Raw genomic sequence first — 15672 nt, 5'->3', positions numbered from 1 at the left:
TGTCAAAGCAAATAGTGTCTTGATCCAAATGCCACACAAATTCACTTTAGTAAATATGAGAAATGATGAACTAGAACTATAATTGAGCATGCAAGACAAGAAAACTGGCTTTCATAGGTGATGAAGACATCTGAGATCAAGCTTTATTTTACAAGGACCATGTCAGTTCATGAAAACATGAGAAAACAGCTCTGCTCTGACATTCCAGTCACAATTTATTTTTCTAAAGTATGTTTTCTTTATTACGTGCGCATTGTTTGCTATTTTGTCTATGATTACATATAAACTCTTAATACTCACTTTTTTTTGCCTCATATGATCAATATCCTCAGTTCCACGAACTGTATAGAGCAACAATTATAGAAGAGCTGTAAAGGGAAACAGGACGAGCTTAAAACTATATTGAAACTTATTTATTTAAGCTTCGTTCTCTCGTAGACACAATAACAGGATATTATTGAGGGATTCATACACGTAATTTGCCTGCGTTATCCATTAATTCCCATTTCCCTATCTAGACGGCACAGATCTATGGCCATTCAGTCGTGCCTTGACAACGTCGGGACCGCGCATGTCAGGATCGTTGCAGAGATCCTGCTGCCTTGGCTCTCACGATCAATCGTGAGGATGGTGTTGTCTGCGAGGGGCTACGGACGCCTCGTTTTTTGTTTTTAAAACAGATGTCGGGAGCCGATGAAGTCACATGAAAACGGACTCTAATACCTCCTGAAGCCGACTGTCTGTGGAGAAAAAGACGCCACTGTCAGACCAAGGACAACGCTAACATTACTGATGGAATTCCCAGTCGTTGCTAGATGGAGAAGCCGAAAGGGTGGACTCGTTATAAATAATTAAAGAACACATCTGCTGCTAAAATAGAAGGAAAATGCATCTGCACCAGGTGCTGACGGGGGCGGTGAACCCTGGGGATTGTTGCTACTCGGTGGGGAGCGTTAATGACATTCCCTTCACGGTGAGGCTTTGAATTTTATTGCTGTTTGCACAAAATGACAGCGGTTCGGGCTAACCACTGACTAGCTAGCTGGGACAGTTCGCCAGCTGACGCTTACGTCCACCGCAGACGCGGCTGGCGAGCGAGCTAAAGCACCAGCTAGCCGGGTTACCTTAGCAGAAGAGCCGCACCGACATATTCCCAGAGTCCAGACTACAAGTAGCATCCTAATCACGTCCTCTTTCTGATTTACTCCCACGGCCGTCATTGATAAGCTAAATATGCTGCGAGTGACATGTTATCGCATTGAGCAACCCAGGCACTCAGGTGACCTTTAGCTGCATCTTAAAACGTTAGAATTACCGCAAGGGAATCCCTGTTTTTGCGCAGCCATAAGGTTATTGAGGAAACATATTTACTACGGGACCAACTCCGACTAAATAATGAAGCTGGGCGGTGCAATTTCCCCGAGACCAGAATAGCGTTTAGGCATTGTATATTCTTGTATGTGGTCGTTGCACAGGCTAAGCTCGCTACCATTTGGCGTTAAATCCTCCTCACGGATCCTTCGCTCGCTGTCATCCCGGCATCAGCTGCGCCTGCCATGACGTAGAGAGCCATATATGGATACATGCGCTAAAAAAGCCTGACTGGCACTGTTTGTTGTTCAGATTCAGAATGTTGTACATTTTAACCCAACACTGTCTACCACAATTTTCACACGCAGGACTCAGAATATAGACGAATATTACCGAAAAAATATGAGTTATTTGTATTTTAGATGCTGGTGTAGGACAGCAGTCATTCAGTAACCTGTTTATAAACATGCTGATTAAACAAGGAACACACACACACACAAAAAAAATCTGTGTTTGTGATTTGTTGACCCCTTTGGGTTGTAAAAATCAATGTGTCAGTCTGTGGTCTGGCAGCTTCCCAAAATTACTGTGTGCCTCAAGTAGATAGCACAGAGAAGCCAAATCAATATTCCATTTTGTGCAGTGGGTGATGGCAAAAATCTACAGTCTCTGGTATGCAACGTGCTCCTACTTGTTGGCATTAAGTGGATTGGTCCAGGCAAAGCATTGAGATAAGGAATGTAAATAACAAAATGGAGGAATTCTTGAGTCAGCTGGGTTATGAATGCCTGCACGAGGCTTATCGAACATCTTGTAAGGGGGGAAAAAAAACAACAGAACCTTGATTAGGAGAACACAATATCCTGAAATACAGTTTTGCTAAATGATCCGTATGAAGTATTGAAGGTAGCCTGTGTTGTGCCAGTTTGCATGACTTGAATCTGCTGAATGTGTGTTAGAAATTCTTCAGCAGCTTTCAAGCACAACAGCAAACAAAAACGAAACTCTGTGGGCCTGTTCCTGAAACACGTTGCTTATGGTGTTATTTATAACATCTTTTAACATCAAAACATGCAGATGGATCGCTTTTCCTCTTCTTTTTCTGATTTTCCCCCAATCTGCTGGACAATACAAGACAAATATTGTTAAACTATGGCAGGGTCTTCTCCATCCTTGCCCTAGACCCGGTTTCCAGATGAAGGCAGTTCAAATGTAAACAGGCGGATGTTGAATCCGCGGTCATATCTGCTCAACAGCAAAGGACAGGCATGGTTGTAAAGCTAAAGCCTTGGTAGTCGCTACAGGGCCCTGATTTCTATGTCTGGTGTTTTTCTTTCTGTGTTTGAGAGGGTTATTTGAAGAGCACTAGACATCATGTCCAATGCGTTTACGCTCACACTGACCCCTAAGGCTCCTAGGCTTGACCCTGACAAAACACACACACAAATGCATAGCTTACGTTGACCAGCGATTCATGGTTAGATTTATTCTTGGATACGATAAGAGATTTCCTTAAAGTAACACCGACAGTGAACCTTGTCTGACCTGTTAGATGGTGTTTATGTTTTTTTTTTTAGAGTCTGCCTCCAGACTAGCTAAAGGCCTTTTACATTAGTAACTGAGGAAAAAATAGATATCAGAAAATATAATGCTGGCTAATTTTTAACCAGCATTTTAACACAAGTTTTCCCTACAATGATGTAAAACAAATAAATAAATAAAGATAGAAAGTGAGACTGGTTTTATGAACTTGCTTTTTTTTTTTGCAGATATGCTTGGTTTTGGTGCAGACTAATGGCACTTTCACACCAGAGTTGTTTGGATTATCTAATTTGTTTGAGCAAGATTGGCTGCTGTTGGAGCTGTGGTTTGGACCTAATAAGCCAATCTATCTGTATGATTGATGGAAATCTGTGTGACCCGAAAATTATAGGAGTTTTTAGCTTTGACTCATGTAATGAATAGGAGGAAAACAAAAATCAAATTCTCAACATTTGTCCATCACTGAACAGAACTGAACGGGACGCATCAGAAATTGTCCGATTCTGTTTCTCTGTTGAATTAATTGGACTGTTTGTTGAAGAACTGTAATCAACAAGACTACTGAAAGCCTCTTTTTATTATTATTATTAAACTAAATTAAATTGTGTTTTGAGTCATTACGGGGCTTTTGTAAGTCTAGGACATTTTACAAGGACTTGCCTATTGCCTAAATAGAAATCACCAAAACGAATCAAAAATGCAGACAAAATACACTTTATCTGGCAGTAATTATGGCTGAGGATTCTTGTTTTTCACCTCAATGTCGCACTTTGTGGAGTGTCTGTGTGTGCGCGGAGTCTTGTAGTTGGCTGAACAAAGAGGCCACTGTTAAATGTGCCGTTTGTAGGATTATTGTTATGACGGAAAATGTTAAATAGTGTCTGGGAGCAGGTGCAGAGCTCTTTATGTTTAATGGTGAAAGCCTAGTCAGCTCTGCAGACTCTATGTGTACATTTACCCCGTATGACTGTGCAGACTGAATAATGGCTGAATTTTATTTTTATTTTTTTAAGGTTTATGTCTGCTTTTTTTCTTACTTGATTTACAGGAATAACCCACCAAATTGGAAAAAAAAAAAAAAAAAAAAGGCAAAGAATTTTGGGCAAGATGTACAACGTTTTATTTCTCTAAGGAATTTTCTCTCGTGTGAATTTAAACTGTAACCAGAATTCAAAGGTGAAAGCCTGACGGAGAGGCACCGAGCACGACCTGGATCTCGTGCAGTTTTCTCGTTATAAGCATCTGTTTTGTTTGCTGTCATGTGACACAATAGCAAAGGCCCCAAAAGTATAACTGCACACAGAGGGTCAGAGTACAGGTTATATGGATAAACTGTGCCTAAGCTGACAGAACCATCACAGTTTACGACGGGTCAACAACTGATAAACTATAGTCAAAATGTTACCCTCTAAACATGCTAGCTGAGACAAACATGGATCTCACACTTGATACTAGCAGCTGTGGTTGTGGAAAATGTGTCAGTTTTTGATGTATGAAGGCAGAAGTGTTTTATCATTCTCCTTCCTCTTATCTGTTTCCATCAAAGCACATGACTGCTTTTGCTCCTTTTGTTGAAAACACACACACACAGTTAAAAGCAGCTTCATGTTTGTCCTGTGACAGTTTACCTTTGCTATCTTTCAAAAGTCCGCAGTTTGCTGACTTTGCTTTCAAAAGTGATACGGGAAGAAATCTAAAGTAGGTAAAAAAAAATAAAAATAAATCTAACGTATGCTGTTGATTTTCTTAGAGCACTGGGGTTTTTTTCAGACAGTGCTGCTGAAAGTACAAAATTAGAATAACCTCTAAAAACCTCAGATTTTTTAAATTGTTTATTTTATCATGACGTTTTAAAGTGCAGTTCCCTGTTTTGAGGCTCTGCTTATTGTTACACCATATCCAGTTGTATTCTTGCTAGATAATGCTTTTATGTCAAACAACTTTGGGGATTTTGCTGCATTTGCATTGCACTAAATAAACCACTGAATGGTTTATGCTGCCTGGATTCAGGGGAACGATCAAAAGCAGTCTGATCAAAAAAAGCAGTCATTGATCTAATCTGATCAATGACTGCAAATATTATGTAATTTCATCTAATTCAATCAAATTAGATTATTTGATCTAATCTTTTCTTGGATCAAATACTTAGCTTTTCTAGCTTTACAGTGTTTTGATTGGACGAGGTTTTCAAAAGATGTCGGAATTTCAGCTTAGTTCATTTGGAAAATAAAAACATCTGTCAATCAGTTCCATAATCTCTAAATATATAAAATAGAAAATGAATCTTTCTGTAAATACGTCAGTATTATCTGTTGCATTGTCCATTGATTAATCTGTCTTTTTTTTTTCTAAAATGCGGCCCAAACGAGAAACAGAACTGCTCAAAATGTAAAAGGAGCGTAATATAAAATCCTCAGAAAAATATCTGGATAGTTAGATTTCATTTTATTTTATTTGAGCATTGCTGTGGAAATGTATCTTCACAATTCTTCAGAGTACTTACCAAGAAACAATGAGCAGAAATGCAAAGGTACATGAGTAGGAAATGGTCTGGTCCAGGTTTACAAAGTAGGTTGTTGTTCTGATAAAAAAAAAAACCTTTAATACATGCTAATAATAGGACCTTAGTTTCTCAGTGAACTGCTTTCAGATACATTATTGTTTTTACTTAAGACCCTACTGTCAGTTTACTGACAATTATAAACAGCTTTTATTTAAGAACATCTTTCAGTAAAAACCTGCAAATTGTTGATTTGTATTTTCTCCGGAAAAAGGAAGATGATTATAAAATAATGTTCTAATGATTTCTCATTTTACTTTTGACGTTTAAGTCTTCCCCTTATTGCTGTTTCCCACTTTAACACGTGTACTTCTTTTCCACAGAAACCGGCAGTCACATGATGTGCTAAAATGCTTTTTTGTTTCAGATCAAGGCAATGACTCGCGTGCCACAGAATTTAGGAAATATAAAACTCTGTTGTTGAAGAGTTTTAGTTGTGTGGGCCACATTGTCTTTTAAAGTACAATCCTGAATCTCTATATCATTGTGTAACAATAAAATTAACTTTTGAATAGGACCAAATTTTAAATTGCCTCGTGATCCCAAAGCAATGTTTAAACTTTGAATATTTTTAACACGTCTTCTTTTGTGGGAAGAGAGAAACGATGCAAGCACACCGAGGCTCAACGCGTCCAAGGTGTGAGGTGTGCTGCCGACAGACTGGGTAGAGTGAGCTCTCATATTATGCGTGTGTGTGTGTGTGTGTGACTAAGAGAGAGAGGTGCAAAGCAGTCCTAGACGGTGCGTGACGGTGACTGCTTTTAATTTCTGCTGTAATGTGCAGGTGGAAATGCTGCAGTAATAGTAAAGCAGCCGCTGCAGCTGCCTTAGCACTTTCTACAGCCTACAACCTAAATCTTAGCGAGGTCCAAACATGAGCCAGCAGCGGTCTCCAGTGTTAACTTCACCCACTGGCTGTGGCGTTGTGCCGCTCCGTGACCCAGCAGTTCTCAGCTTCTCCTCCTGTTCTCCTGAATAATGAAAGACACGAGTCGTCATCTTGGCCGCGCTATTGCTTGCGAGGCCAGGCTTGCCTGTCTACCAGGTGCTGTTATCATCTCTGCCATTCTACTATTGCACGCTAGCTGACAGCTCTAACTGCTCTCAGATCAATTTACCTCTCCGTTCATGCTCCAAATCCAAATACAGGTCGTCCCACTGAGCCTGCTGGGATATAAGCCGGTGCTGTATTTATTTGAGCAGATGGTTACTTTTGAATTCTGCAATGTGTGTGGGTTATCGGCGATGTTATATAACTGCAGCAATGTGTTTAATATTAATTAGGTCTGTTGGAGTTTTGGTTTTCTTTAACGATAAATAAGAATGCTGCAGTAATTATTCTTCTGTTGTTCCTTTGAGAATGTTTCTCTCTCTTTTTCACCTTGCCTTACAAAATCAGCTGTTGCAGGAAATAACCTATAATCAACCCTTCAGTCAACATTAGTATGCAGTAATTCACGATATTTTTAATGTCGAAATAGAGCCACGTTTGTGATTTTCTTTTCAAAGACGGTAAAATCAAGTGAGAGTCTTTCAAGGATGCTTAGAAGAAGAAGTACGAATAGGGAAAAACACTGCTTCCCTGCAAGACAGTTAAAACTATGGAAGCCTCGGTGTTTCATCTGGACAGCAGATGCCCTGCAGCTATCCTCTGTAAGGACCAGTTGTCCCTCAACATATGTAGCGAGATGTTTGAGCGTGTTGAAGCATGCTGCTTTGCATGTCTCTTTAGGAATTAACAATAGGGTTACAGACTTTGAAAGAAATGCCTGTGCAAGGTTTTTTAATGTTTTTAGTACTTGCATTTTAAAATACCCTGGGTTCTATTGATTACAATCAATCTGGTCATTTGCGAAATACATAAAACATTTCGAAGCAAAAGCAGGTTCTTGCACACCTGAGGTTTTTCCTATAAACTAAATTGGGAAAGTGGCACATACAACAACACCAAGGAAACGCTGTAAGATAATGTGCCTGTTTTTATTTTCATGGTTGGTTCCAAATCATCAATAAATATCAGTTGAAGATTTGCCATAATTGTGTAAAGTCTGGCGGTGCAATTTAAATTAAGTTTTATTACAGCACTATTTGCAGTTGTGGAGCCCTGATCATACACAGTGAAAAGTATTGAAAGAATGTTTGTGATAATTTTTTTTAAACCTCTTTTCAGCCACTGTTACCATTATCACAATGAAGACCAGAAAAATATCGTGCTGAAATCCTCATCCCTAGTTATTCAACTGCTGTGTTTTTGTGCAAAACCTTCCCACTGTTTCTTTTTGCTTAGTTGGATGCAAATGATTCTTTTTAAGTAGAATTTTGCAAATATCCCCTTCAGTTTTTTTACCCAGCACTATTTTTACGTTAAGTTACATTTTTGCTCCTCTACTTCCAAAAAAATAGAACAACATCCTGTTTTACTATTGTGATTTAGATTAACATAAGGGAGTTGATCTGTTGCTTTTATGCCTCATTTTGACCTGCAGATACGCATACAGGATTCTAATAATCATCTCTAGTCAAACTTTATTGCATATTTATAACAGCTCGTGTTTCTGCTAATGGAAAACTGATAGTTTGTTGCAGCCAGAGATGCTTTTATTTTCCATTTACCAACTGCACCGCACAGCTGGATATGTGAGTCACGATGACAGGTGCACAAGAGCCTCCCACACTGTGCATTTGTTTCTTGCATATTAAAGGACATGACGGTTTACTTCTGTATACACATGCATTTGCGTATCCCGAATTTTAATTGGCTTGTGTCGAAACTGAAAGCTTCAAACTGTGGACGCAGTTGTGAAGAGCTAGTGTACAAGATGTCATCTCGGGCGTGAAATTTAAAACCTTTCAACCTTGTTTCCTGTGTGTCCATCTCGTTCGTCTTCAGGCCTACGGATCAGGATGCGATGTAGTCATCTTGGCTAGCGACTTCGACTGCGTTCAGATTATCCCGGGAGCTCAGAATGGAAACATACAGGTGGGCTGTGTGGAGTGCTCCCACCAGCTTGGCAGGGTAAGTGTTGATTACACCCTTCAGATTTGTTCGCACATAGTTTTTGTCCGTCTGCGAGAACCGAGGATATTATCAATTATGTTGAGCAGAATGAGGAACATTCAGCCCTGTTTGCACCAGTCTTGTACTGCCCAAGCTCTGTCTGCTATCCTGCGCTCTTGTTTCACTCCCCTCTCTATCCTTCTGTCTTCTGGGAATGACTGTGCATAAGAGCTGATGGGGTGAGTAATGCTGCGATGATGAACATGGCTCTTTATTTTTAGATTGCCGCTTCTTACGGAAACACAGTCTGCATCTTTGAGCCGCTTTCTATCAATCCCAATAAACGCCACAAGGTGAGTACAGACACCAGCATATTTCACTGATTTTCGTGATTTCAGACAGCCTTCAGTGGATTTTCATTAAACTTGTGTGCAAATAACATTGCATGGTGTGTCTCGCTCTCCTACCGACTAATAGCAACTTAACTATCAGTGGCAAAAGACAGGACAGTTCTTTCTTGATGCCATCACCTACAACCTGGCCTGGGACCCGCAAGGTATACATACGCTTTCTGTGTTTTTAACCTTTTCCCAGAATAAAATGATCCACATTTTTATACACAGCTTCCACCCTTAGCCCCTTCGATTTGTCCGTAATGACATCTGTGGTATGAAAACATGACCGTATGCCTGCTGCATTGTGTGCTGTGGGAGTCGCCGTGGGACGTAGGGTGTGCTAATGAAGTGCTTTTGTGACCTCAGGGAACCGTATCCTGGCAGCAACTGAACGACTCCAGCTGTGGGCTCCTCCACTGGCAGACGCTCTCATAGAAGAGGAGGATGGGCAGATGATGGAGGACAAACCCCACCCTGTCCTCAGTGACTGGAACTGTGTCTGGCAGTGCAAGTGAGCGTTTGCCTTTTTCTGTCCATATAAGCGGAAATCATCAAATGAGTCTGTTGTCGGCAATGGCAGTAAAACAAACACCAAAAGGTCTTTTTGACAACACATCTGTTGATCCATGCATCATAATTATACAATCGTCTCCAAGCATGGCAGTTATGTTCACTGCCATGTCCAAAATCATAAAGTACCTACTCAGACCAATTGATTCACCAGGAGAGTTCACATTATACTGAGAAAACATTTACTGGTTGTGCAAATGTCTCCCAATGAGTCTGTCATTTTTATTTGCACTACTGGTGAACAGTATTTCAAGAACATGTCAAAAACACTCAAACTCTTAGATTGTATGCAGTTATTTTTCTCCCATATTTTCCTCTCATAAATGGTTTGAAAGGGAAGTTAAAACTGCACTCGGATATTCTAGACTTCATTTGGTTTAATTTGGGGAAAAAATTAAACCAAAGTAAACTAAAAGTAATTATTTTGATGCTGTAATGTTTTTTCTTGGATCACATTTGGATTTTTCCTCAACTTAAGTCTAAGGTTTCAGTTGGGTTATTAGCTTGGGGTTGAAATGGTTTTTCATCAGAGAAGAGTGCCTGTGTTGGGTGAGGAGAGATCCGCGCTCTCTGCTGTGTTCACTTCCACAAAGCTCTTCCACGTGTCCTGCCTCGATGGTCTTAGAGTTCTCACTCCTTCCCTTTTTCTGTTTTGCCAAAAAAGTGGCTGCACATCAATTTGAATGATTATGTTAAAAGGTTTCAGTTCCTTCTGTGATTTCCGTGGAAGTTTCCAGATTATGCCACTGAAGACATTACGTCATTGTCCGCGTTGCCTTCCCGTGACTCAAAAGCCTTTTTATTGTTTCAGAAAAGTGAGTTATATACTAAAAAACGGATACAGAGATCATTTTTTTAAAATGTTTTTTTATACTTTCAAGATTTTCACTAAAAAATTATGAAGGTGTGTGCACCTTAACCTTTAGTTTTTAAATGTCACATGATATAAAGAATGATTTTTCCTCTCTAAAAACCACTGTCCATTTTTGCTGTGGAAAATGTTATTTTAAATGTTTTTGCTTTTACAGGTTCAAATCGAAACCAAAGTGATTTTTTTTTTTCGTCACCTCCCTGTATTCTATGAAGTTATTAACTTATATTTTACACCCTGAACCTTGCGGAAGTATAACTTTTCCTCGTAAAACGTTATTGGTGGCTATGTTTTCTCCGAAAAGTGAGAAAACACTTGCTTAAAATGACTTTATGCCCAGCTGTAAGCCACTCCACAGTCACCAGACCTAGCTTAAAGCTGTGTAAACACACACACGCGATGTTACTAATTGGTATGTGATGACACATGGAAAGCCAGTGAAACAGGGAAGTGCAAGCTCACAGTGACGCAGCGCTCTGGACTTCCAAAATGCCTTTGGTTTTGTTTTTGTGCAGTCTTCCCCATTGAAAAGTGAACGTAGCCAAACATGTTTGTGCTTATTGTTTTTTCTTTCGCAGGACCGCTGCGTCCATTCACACCGCCAAGTGGTCTCCTGATGGGGAGTACTTTGCAACGATTGGGAAGGTATGACTTTCATTTAAAAAAAAAAAAAAAATGGAGCAAAAACTGATTGTCTGTGTGATGTTTGTCTCATGTGATGCCGTGTGTTGATGTCTGTGTTTGCGTAGGATGACTGTTTACTTAAGGTGTGGTATCCCACCACTGCCTGGCGCTCAGCGGTGGTGGTCCAGGACCCATCTGATAAAAAGTCTCCACCTGTTCACTTTTCCTTTGTTTACTTGGCCCATCCTCGCTCGGTCACTGGTATGTCCTGGAGGAAGACCAGCAAATACATGCCCAAGTAAGAAAAGACAGGATTCTGGTCAGAATAATGTCTTTTTGTTCTTTTAGTGTGAACAGTGCATGCAATCTTTTCAGCTGTTTTATCCCTGGTTTCATGTTTTAAACAGACTGTCATAAAAAATGTTAACGTTAACGGTTTTCCCTACGATCTTTACCAAACTGGGTTTTTTTTATTTATTTATAATGTTCTGAAAACTATATCAGTGCATTTTTTTTATGCATGATTCTTTTTACAGAACATGCCAACACATGCTGGACCTTACCCTAAATTAACAGTCACAACTAAATATTTATTCCTACCTCATAGCTTAATGATGATTTACTAAAGTGCCTCGTTTTACAAAAATCACATAGTACTAATTGCATGAAGCCACTGGGAAATCTTCATCAGGTAGCAGAAAAAAGAAAACATTCTTATTTTGTTTGAACCAGCAAAATAGCGCTTCTTCCTTGGCCTACTAAAATCCAAAGTGAAAACATAGCCAAAGTGTCTCTCAGGGTGTTGTGTTTCAGACGGCATCCGAATCCCAGGATAATTCAGGGCTAGCTTTAAATAGCTCCGGCAGAAGAAAAGACATTCTGTAGAGCTTGATCAGACTGTGTTGCAGATGAGATGCTTCCCGCATTGATTTGTTTGACAATTGAAAATATGTATATATATTTTCAGATATTAATGAAGTTTTTATCTAATCCAAGGTTTGATCACAATTAATCCGCTCGCCCAAAAAAACATATTTCTAGTGTAATGTCTTGCAGGAATTCTGCAGAAATACTGCTAAAAGTAATAATAATATAAAAAAAAACAACAGATCTGTGTTTCAGGGAATATTTGCCTGGTGCAAAAATATGCTGTAAAGGCTTCATCAGTCAAAGTATTTTTGATTGGAAACTGGACTTAATCGTTTGGAGACCAGGGATATTTTAAACACCAGGGCCGACAGTCATATTGATAAGATATGACTCTCTGTCTGGGTTTACAACGATTGTCTTGACATCTTTGCATCTCGAAAGCGGCTCAGAAAGTTTCGGTGAATGAATCTCGAACGTGTGATTTGCTTCTGATTTTTAGGGGAACGGTCTGCAACGTCTTGCTCACGTCCTGCGAGGACGGTGTGTGCAGGTTATGGTCAGAGACCCTACTACCAGAAGACAGCCTGCTGGGTGGGCAGATCACTGAGAACACACACACTTTCAGCTCCAGCCTCCCGGGTCTGGCAGGAAATAAGGACAAAATCCAGCACGCTTTAGAGGTGCGTTCTGCCTCAGCGCGCTCATTTGAAAACTGCGACAGATATTCGTGAATCTGCATTTCTCATCGTTTTTGTTTCTGAACTCCGCTTGCTTAGTCAATCCACCACCTGAAACAGTTGCGCCGGGGCCGGCGGCGGTCTTCTGCTCTGGTGGCCCACAGCGACCTGCTGCCCTCTCAGCTGGGCACACAAGACGCTCACACTCACCGCCACATTGCTCACCATGCCAACGCCCTGTGTCACTTTCATATCTCTGCCAGTATTAACCCAAACACAGGTAGGTTTCCTGTTGTTTAGACGTTTTCACCCCCGTGCAGAGTTTTCATCTTCACCACAGGTTCTTTCTCGCTCCCTCTGCTCCTTCCTAGACATCCCCTCGACGCTGGCTGACTCCTCAGTATTCAACCCTGAAGACAGCACCGGTGGTGGAGGCTTTGTGGTTCACTGGCTTAACAACAAGGACCTCAGTTTCACTTCATCAATGGACCTTTTTATGTCGCAGCTCCGCAAATTCTCCGAGCATCACCTGGACCAGACTACTGACGAGCCTCTAGACGCCGAGGGATCCCCTATGAAGTTTGATTTTGGTATGGTTCACTTTCGGTTCCTCCAATGACTTTCTAAGCAATCCTAAAAGTCGCATAAAGTGGTGAAGAAAACATACGTTTTCTTTGTCTTCTTAGACCTGGATGAGATGTCTGACAAAGCGTCCTCGGAGCACGGAGAGGAGGGGGATTCAGGGGAACAAGGAAGCACTAAGGCGTCCTCGCCTGGATCCAGCTCCAGCATGCCGTTACCGTCCATGCTGCTGGAAAGGAAGATGGAGACTCTGACCATAGAGTGGAACAAGAGTCCAGACATGTTGTTCACAATACACCCCGCTGATGGTTCCTTCTTGGTTTGGCATGTGAAGTACTTGGATGAATTCAACCAGGGGATTTTCAGACAAGTTCAGGTAAGCAAGAAGATTAGCTATGAATATTTAGGTAGGTGTTAATAGCTAAAAAGCATCAATTTTAAGAAACTAGCACTGCAAAAAGATGTTAAAGATGCTGTCCAGAGATGTATTTTTTTTTTTAAAGTTAACAAATGTAGAGTGACATTAAAAAACCCCAAAAAGCATGGATTTCCACTGTGGGGTATCTAAACACACAAAAAACACAGTGAAGAAAAATACAACAAATTCTGCTTCGAGTGTTCATAGCCAATGACATTTAAGAGGCAGAAGAGCTAATCAGCTGGTTTTAGTGAGCAGTTTGAGAGACCTTCTGCAGATTTTGACGGATTCTGAAGCGTCAAGTTATTGAATCTATTTATATTTCTGTTTTGAGTTATTCCTTATAACTAGATTTTTTCCGTATCCACCACTTGTAAAATGAGCAAATGCCATATTCAGCTTGTATCACCTCATGTCATATTGCTGTGATTTTATGTTTTAACCAGCTGTACAAAATACAACAAAGTATCAATTTTATTACAGCTATAGAAAGAAAAAAATCACTATTAACAATTTTTTTTTTTTCCTCCTCCAAATTTTCGCCAGGTCTCCTTCTCCTCGCGCATTCCGGTAGCATTTCCTGCAGGTGATGCCAACTCCCTAAGTAAAAACATCCTGATGTACGCCTGCACTTTGACTGAGAGCGAGAGCGCTGGTACCGGCGAACAGGGAAGAATGGTCCAGCGGATGTCCCGCTCAGCGTCCATATCCACCGGCCTGGGCTCCACCGCTGTCTCTCCCTCACCAAAACTTCGCCCTGGCATTAGCCCTGCCGTCATGATGGTGTCGAAGCACGTCGACGGATCTCTCAACCAGGTACAAGCCTGGGAATCGGCGTGTGATTTCTCACATGAATTTCAAATGACGTCTTTTATACTTTGCATCAGGGCCGTGCAGAGACCACTAAAGGGGCAGGTGCTCAAATAAAATAAAAAAAAGGCACATTAATAGGACAGACTATTAAAGCCACACAGCTTTCAGACTTTAATAAACAATGATAAATTACAAAACTGTGAGATATACAATCAAAGCTAAGGAAAATCTCTATATAGAGCATACAACTATGTATAAGATATTTTATTAGTAATTTCTTTCTGCAGGTCTATTTTGTTACTTTCCTATTTTGTTATAGGAAAGTATTGCAATATTCAAACCTGGAATTTAGCAAGATATGTAAATCAGAGCCAGACCACCAGACATATTTTGTCTTTACAGAATTACACTATTAAAAATATAAACAAGGGCACAATGCAACCTTTTAGTGGACTGATCTATAAAAAAAGAGCTACCTGTTTCCTACTGCAGTGGAGATGAAGATGGTCCATTCAGGAAAGCAGAGCTGCATCAAACTTTAAGGTGGAACTGCAGAAAAAAAACAAAAGCAAATATTGAATTGTTAATGCATGTCACCATGAGAAAAGCCTACTGAGTTTTGCTTAAAAATCTTTTTAAAAAATTAAAATCACACATTTTTGTCTCATGAAGTGATTTTTTTTTTTTTTTGCAAAACAAACTTTTTTTGCGCATGTCATGAAATATTTTCTTGCTATTCAAAGTTTTTGTTTGTGACTCAAAGTTTTGCCTGTGATTTTCACATGATATCGTGGGCAGGACCTAAACTCATAACAAAAGATTTCTGAGTGCAAATAAAAGTTTATGTTTGGCAAATAACTTTTTAAGTTCACGAGACAAAAATTAGTTATTTAATTTAAAAAAAAAGTTTTTTAAACAAGAGGTTTTGTTTTTTTTAAAAAAGAAATCATTACAATTCCTAAAGTTTTGATTACAATTTTATTTTACTTAACTGAGGTTAGTTTATTTTTTCATTGAATAATTGGGGGAAAATTTGACTTCATACTCTGTGAACCAGACCCTAAACTTAAAGTCTGGGTTGAGTTTTTTCCCCTTCATTAATGACAAACTTTTATTACATACATTATATCTATCATGGTAATTCAGGGTGAGTTATTTTTAAATCTAAATGAATATCCTTGTTGGACTTTTATTTAAGTGCTATTCTCCTTCAAGGTACATTTACCTAAAGCCAGAATAAATGCAGTGTACATTATGCAGCAAAGGAAATTAACAGACATATATCCATAATGGAGATGATAGGTTTTGGACAGGCGATGAGCATAAGAATGACTGCTATCATTAACGATACAGGGAAGAAGCTTTTCAGTTATCTAGCTTTGTTAGCAAAGTCGTTAGCTAGCAGCTAGCTAATAGCACAACAACAACAGCCTAATGTCTG

At 39.8% G+C, this 15672-nt stretch overlaps 1 protein-coding gene across 1 annotated transcript in view; it reads left to right on the top strand.

Annotated features, from left to right (window-relative positions):
* Window positions 1-572: 572 nt before the first annotated feature.
* dmxl2 (Dmx-like 2) overlaps window positions 573-15672 on the top strand; it is a 42721-nt gene continuing 27621 nt past the window's right edge. The window contains exons 1-12 of the mRNA XM_007560204.2: window positions 573-973; window positions 8304-8429; window positions 8693-8764; window positions 8889-8967; window positions 9173-9317; window positions 10826-10892; window positions 10997-11169; window positions 12241-12421; window positions 12518-12698; window positions 12790-13008; window positions 13105-13376; window positions 13965-14282. Coding sequence (XP_007560266.1) covers window positions 887-973; window positions 8304-8429; window positions 8693-8764; window positions 8889-8967; window positions 9173-9317; window positions 10826-10892; window positions 10997-11169; window positions 12241-12421; window positions 12518-12698; window positions 12790-13008; window positions 13105-13376; window positions 13965-14282 — 1920 coding nt within the window. The 5' untranslated portion in view covers window positions 573-886. The remainder of the gene's footprint in view (window positions 974-8303; window positions 8430-8692; window positions 8765-8888; window positions 8968-9172; window positions 9318-10825; window positions 10893-10996; window positions 11170-12240; window positions 12422-12517; window positions 12699-12789; window positions 13009-13104; window positions 13377-13964; window positions 14283-15672) is intronic.

Source organism: Poecilia formosa, unplaced genomic scaffold (genome assembly GCF_000485575.1).
Source record: "Poecilia formosa unplaced genomic scaffold, Poecilia_formosa-5.1.2 Scaffold113, whole genome shotgun sequence".
Classification (NCBI taxonomy): domain Eukaryota; kingdom Metazoa; phylum Chordata; class Actinopteri; order Cyprinodontiformes; family Poeciliidae; genus Poecilia; species Poecilia formosa.
This window is presented reverse-complemented; position numbering and strand designations above follow the sequence as displayed.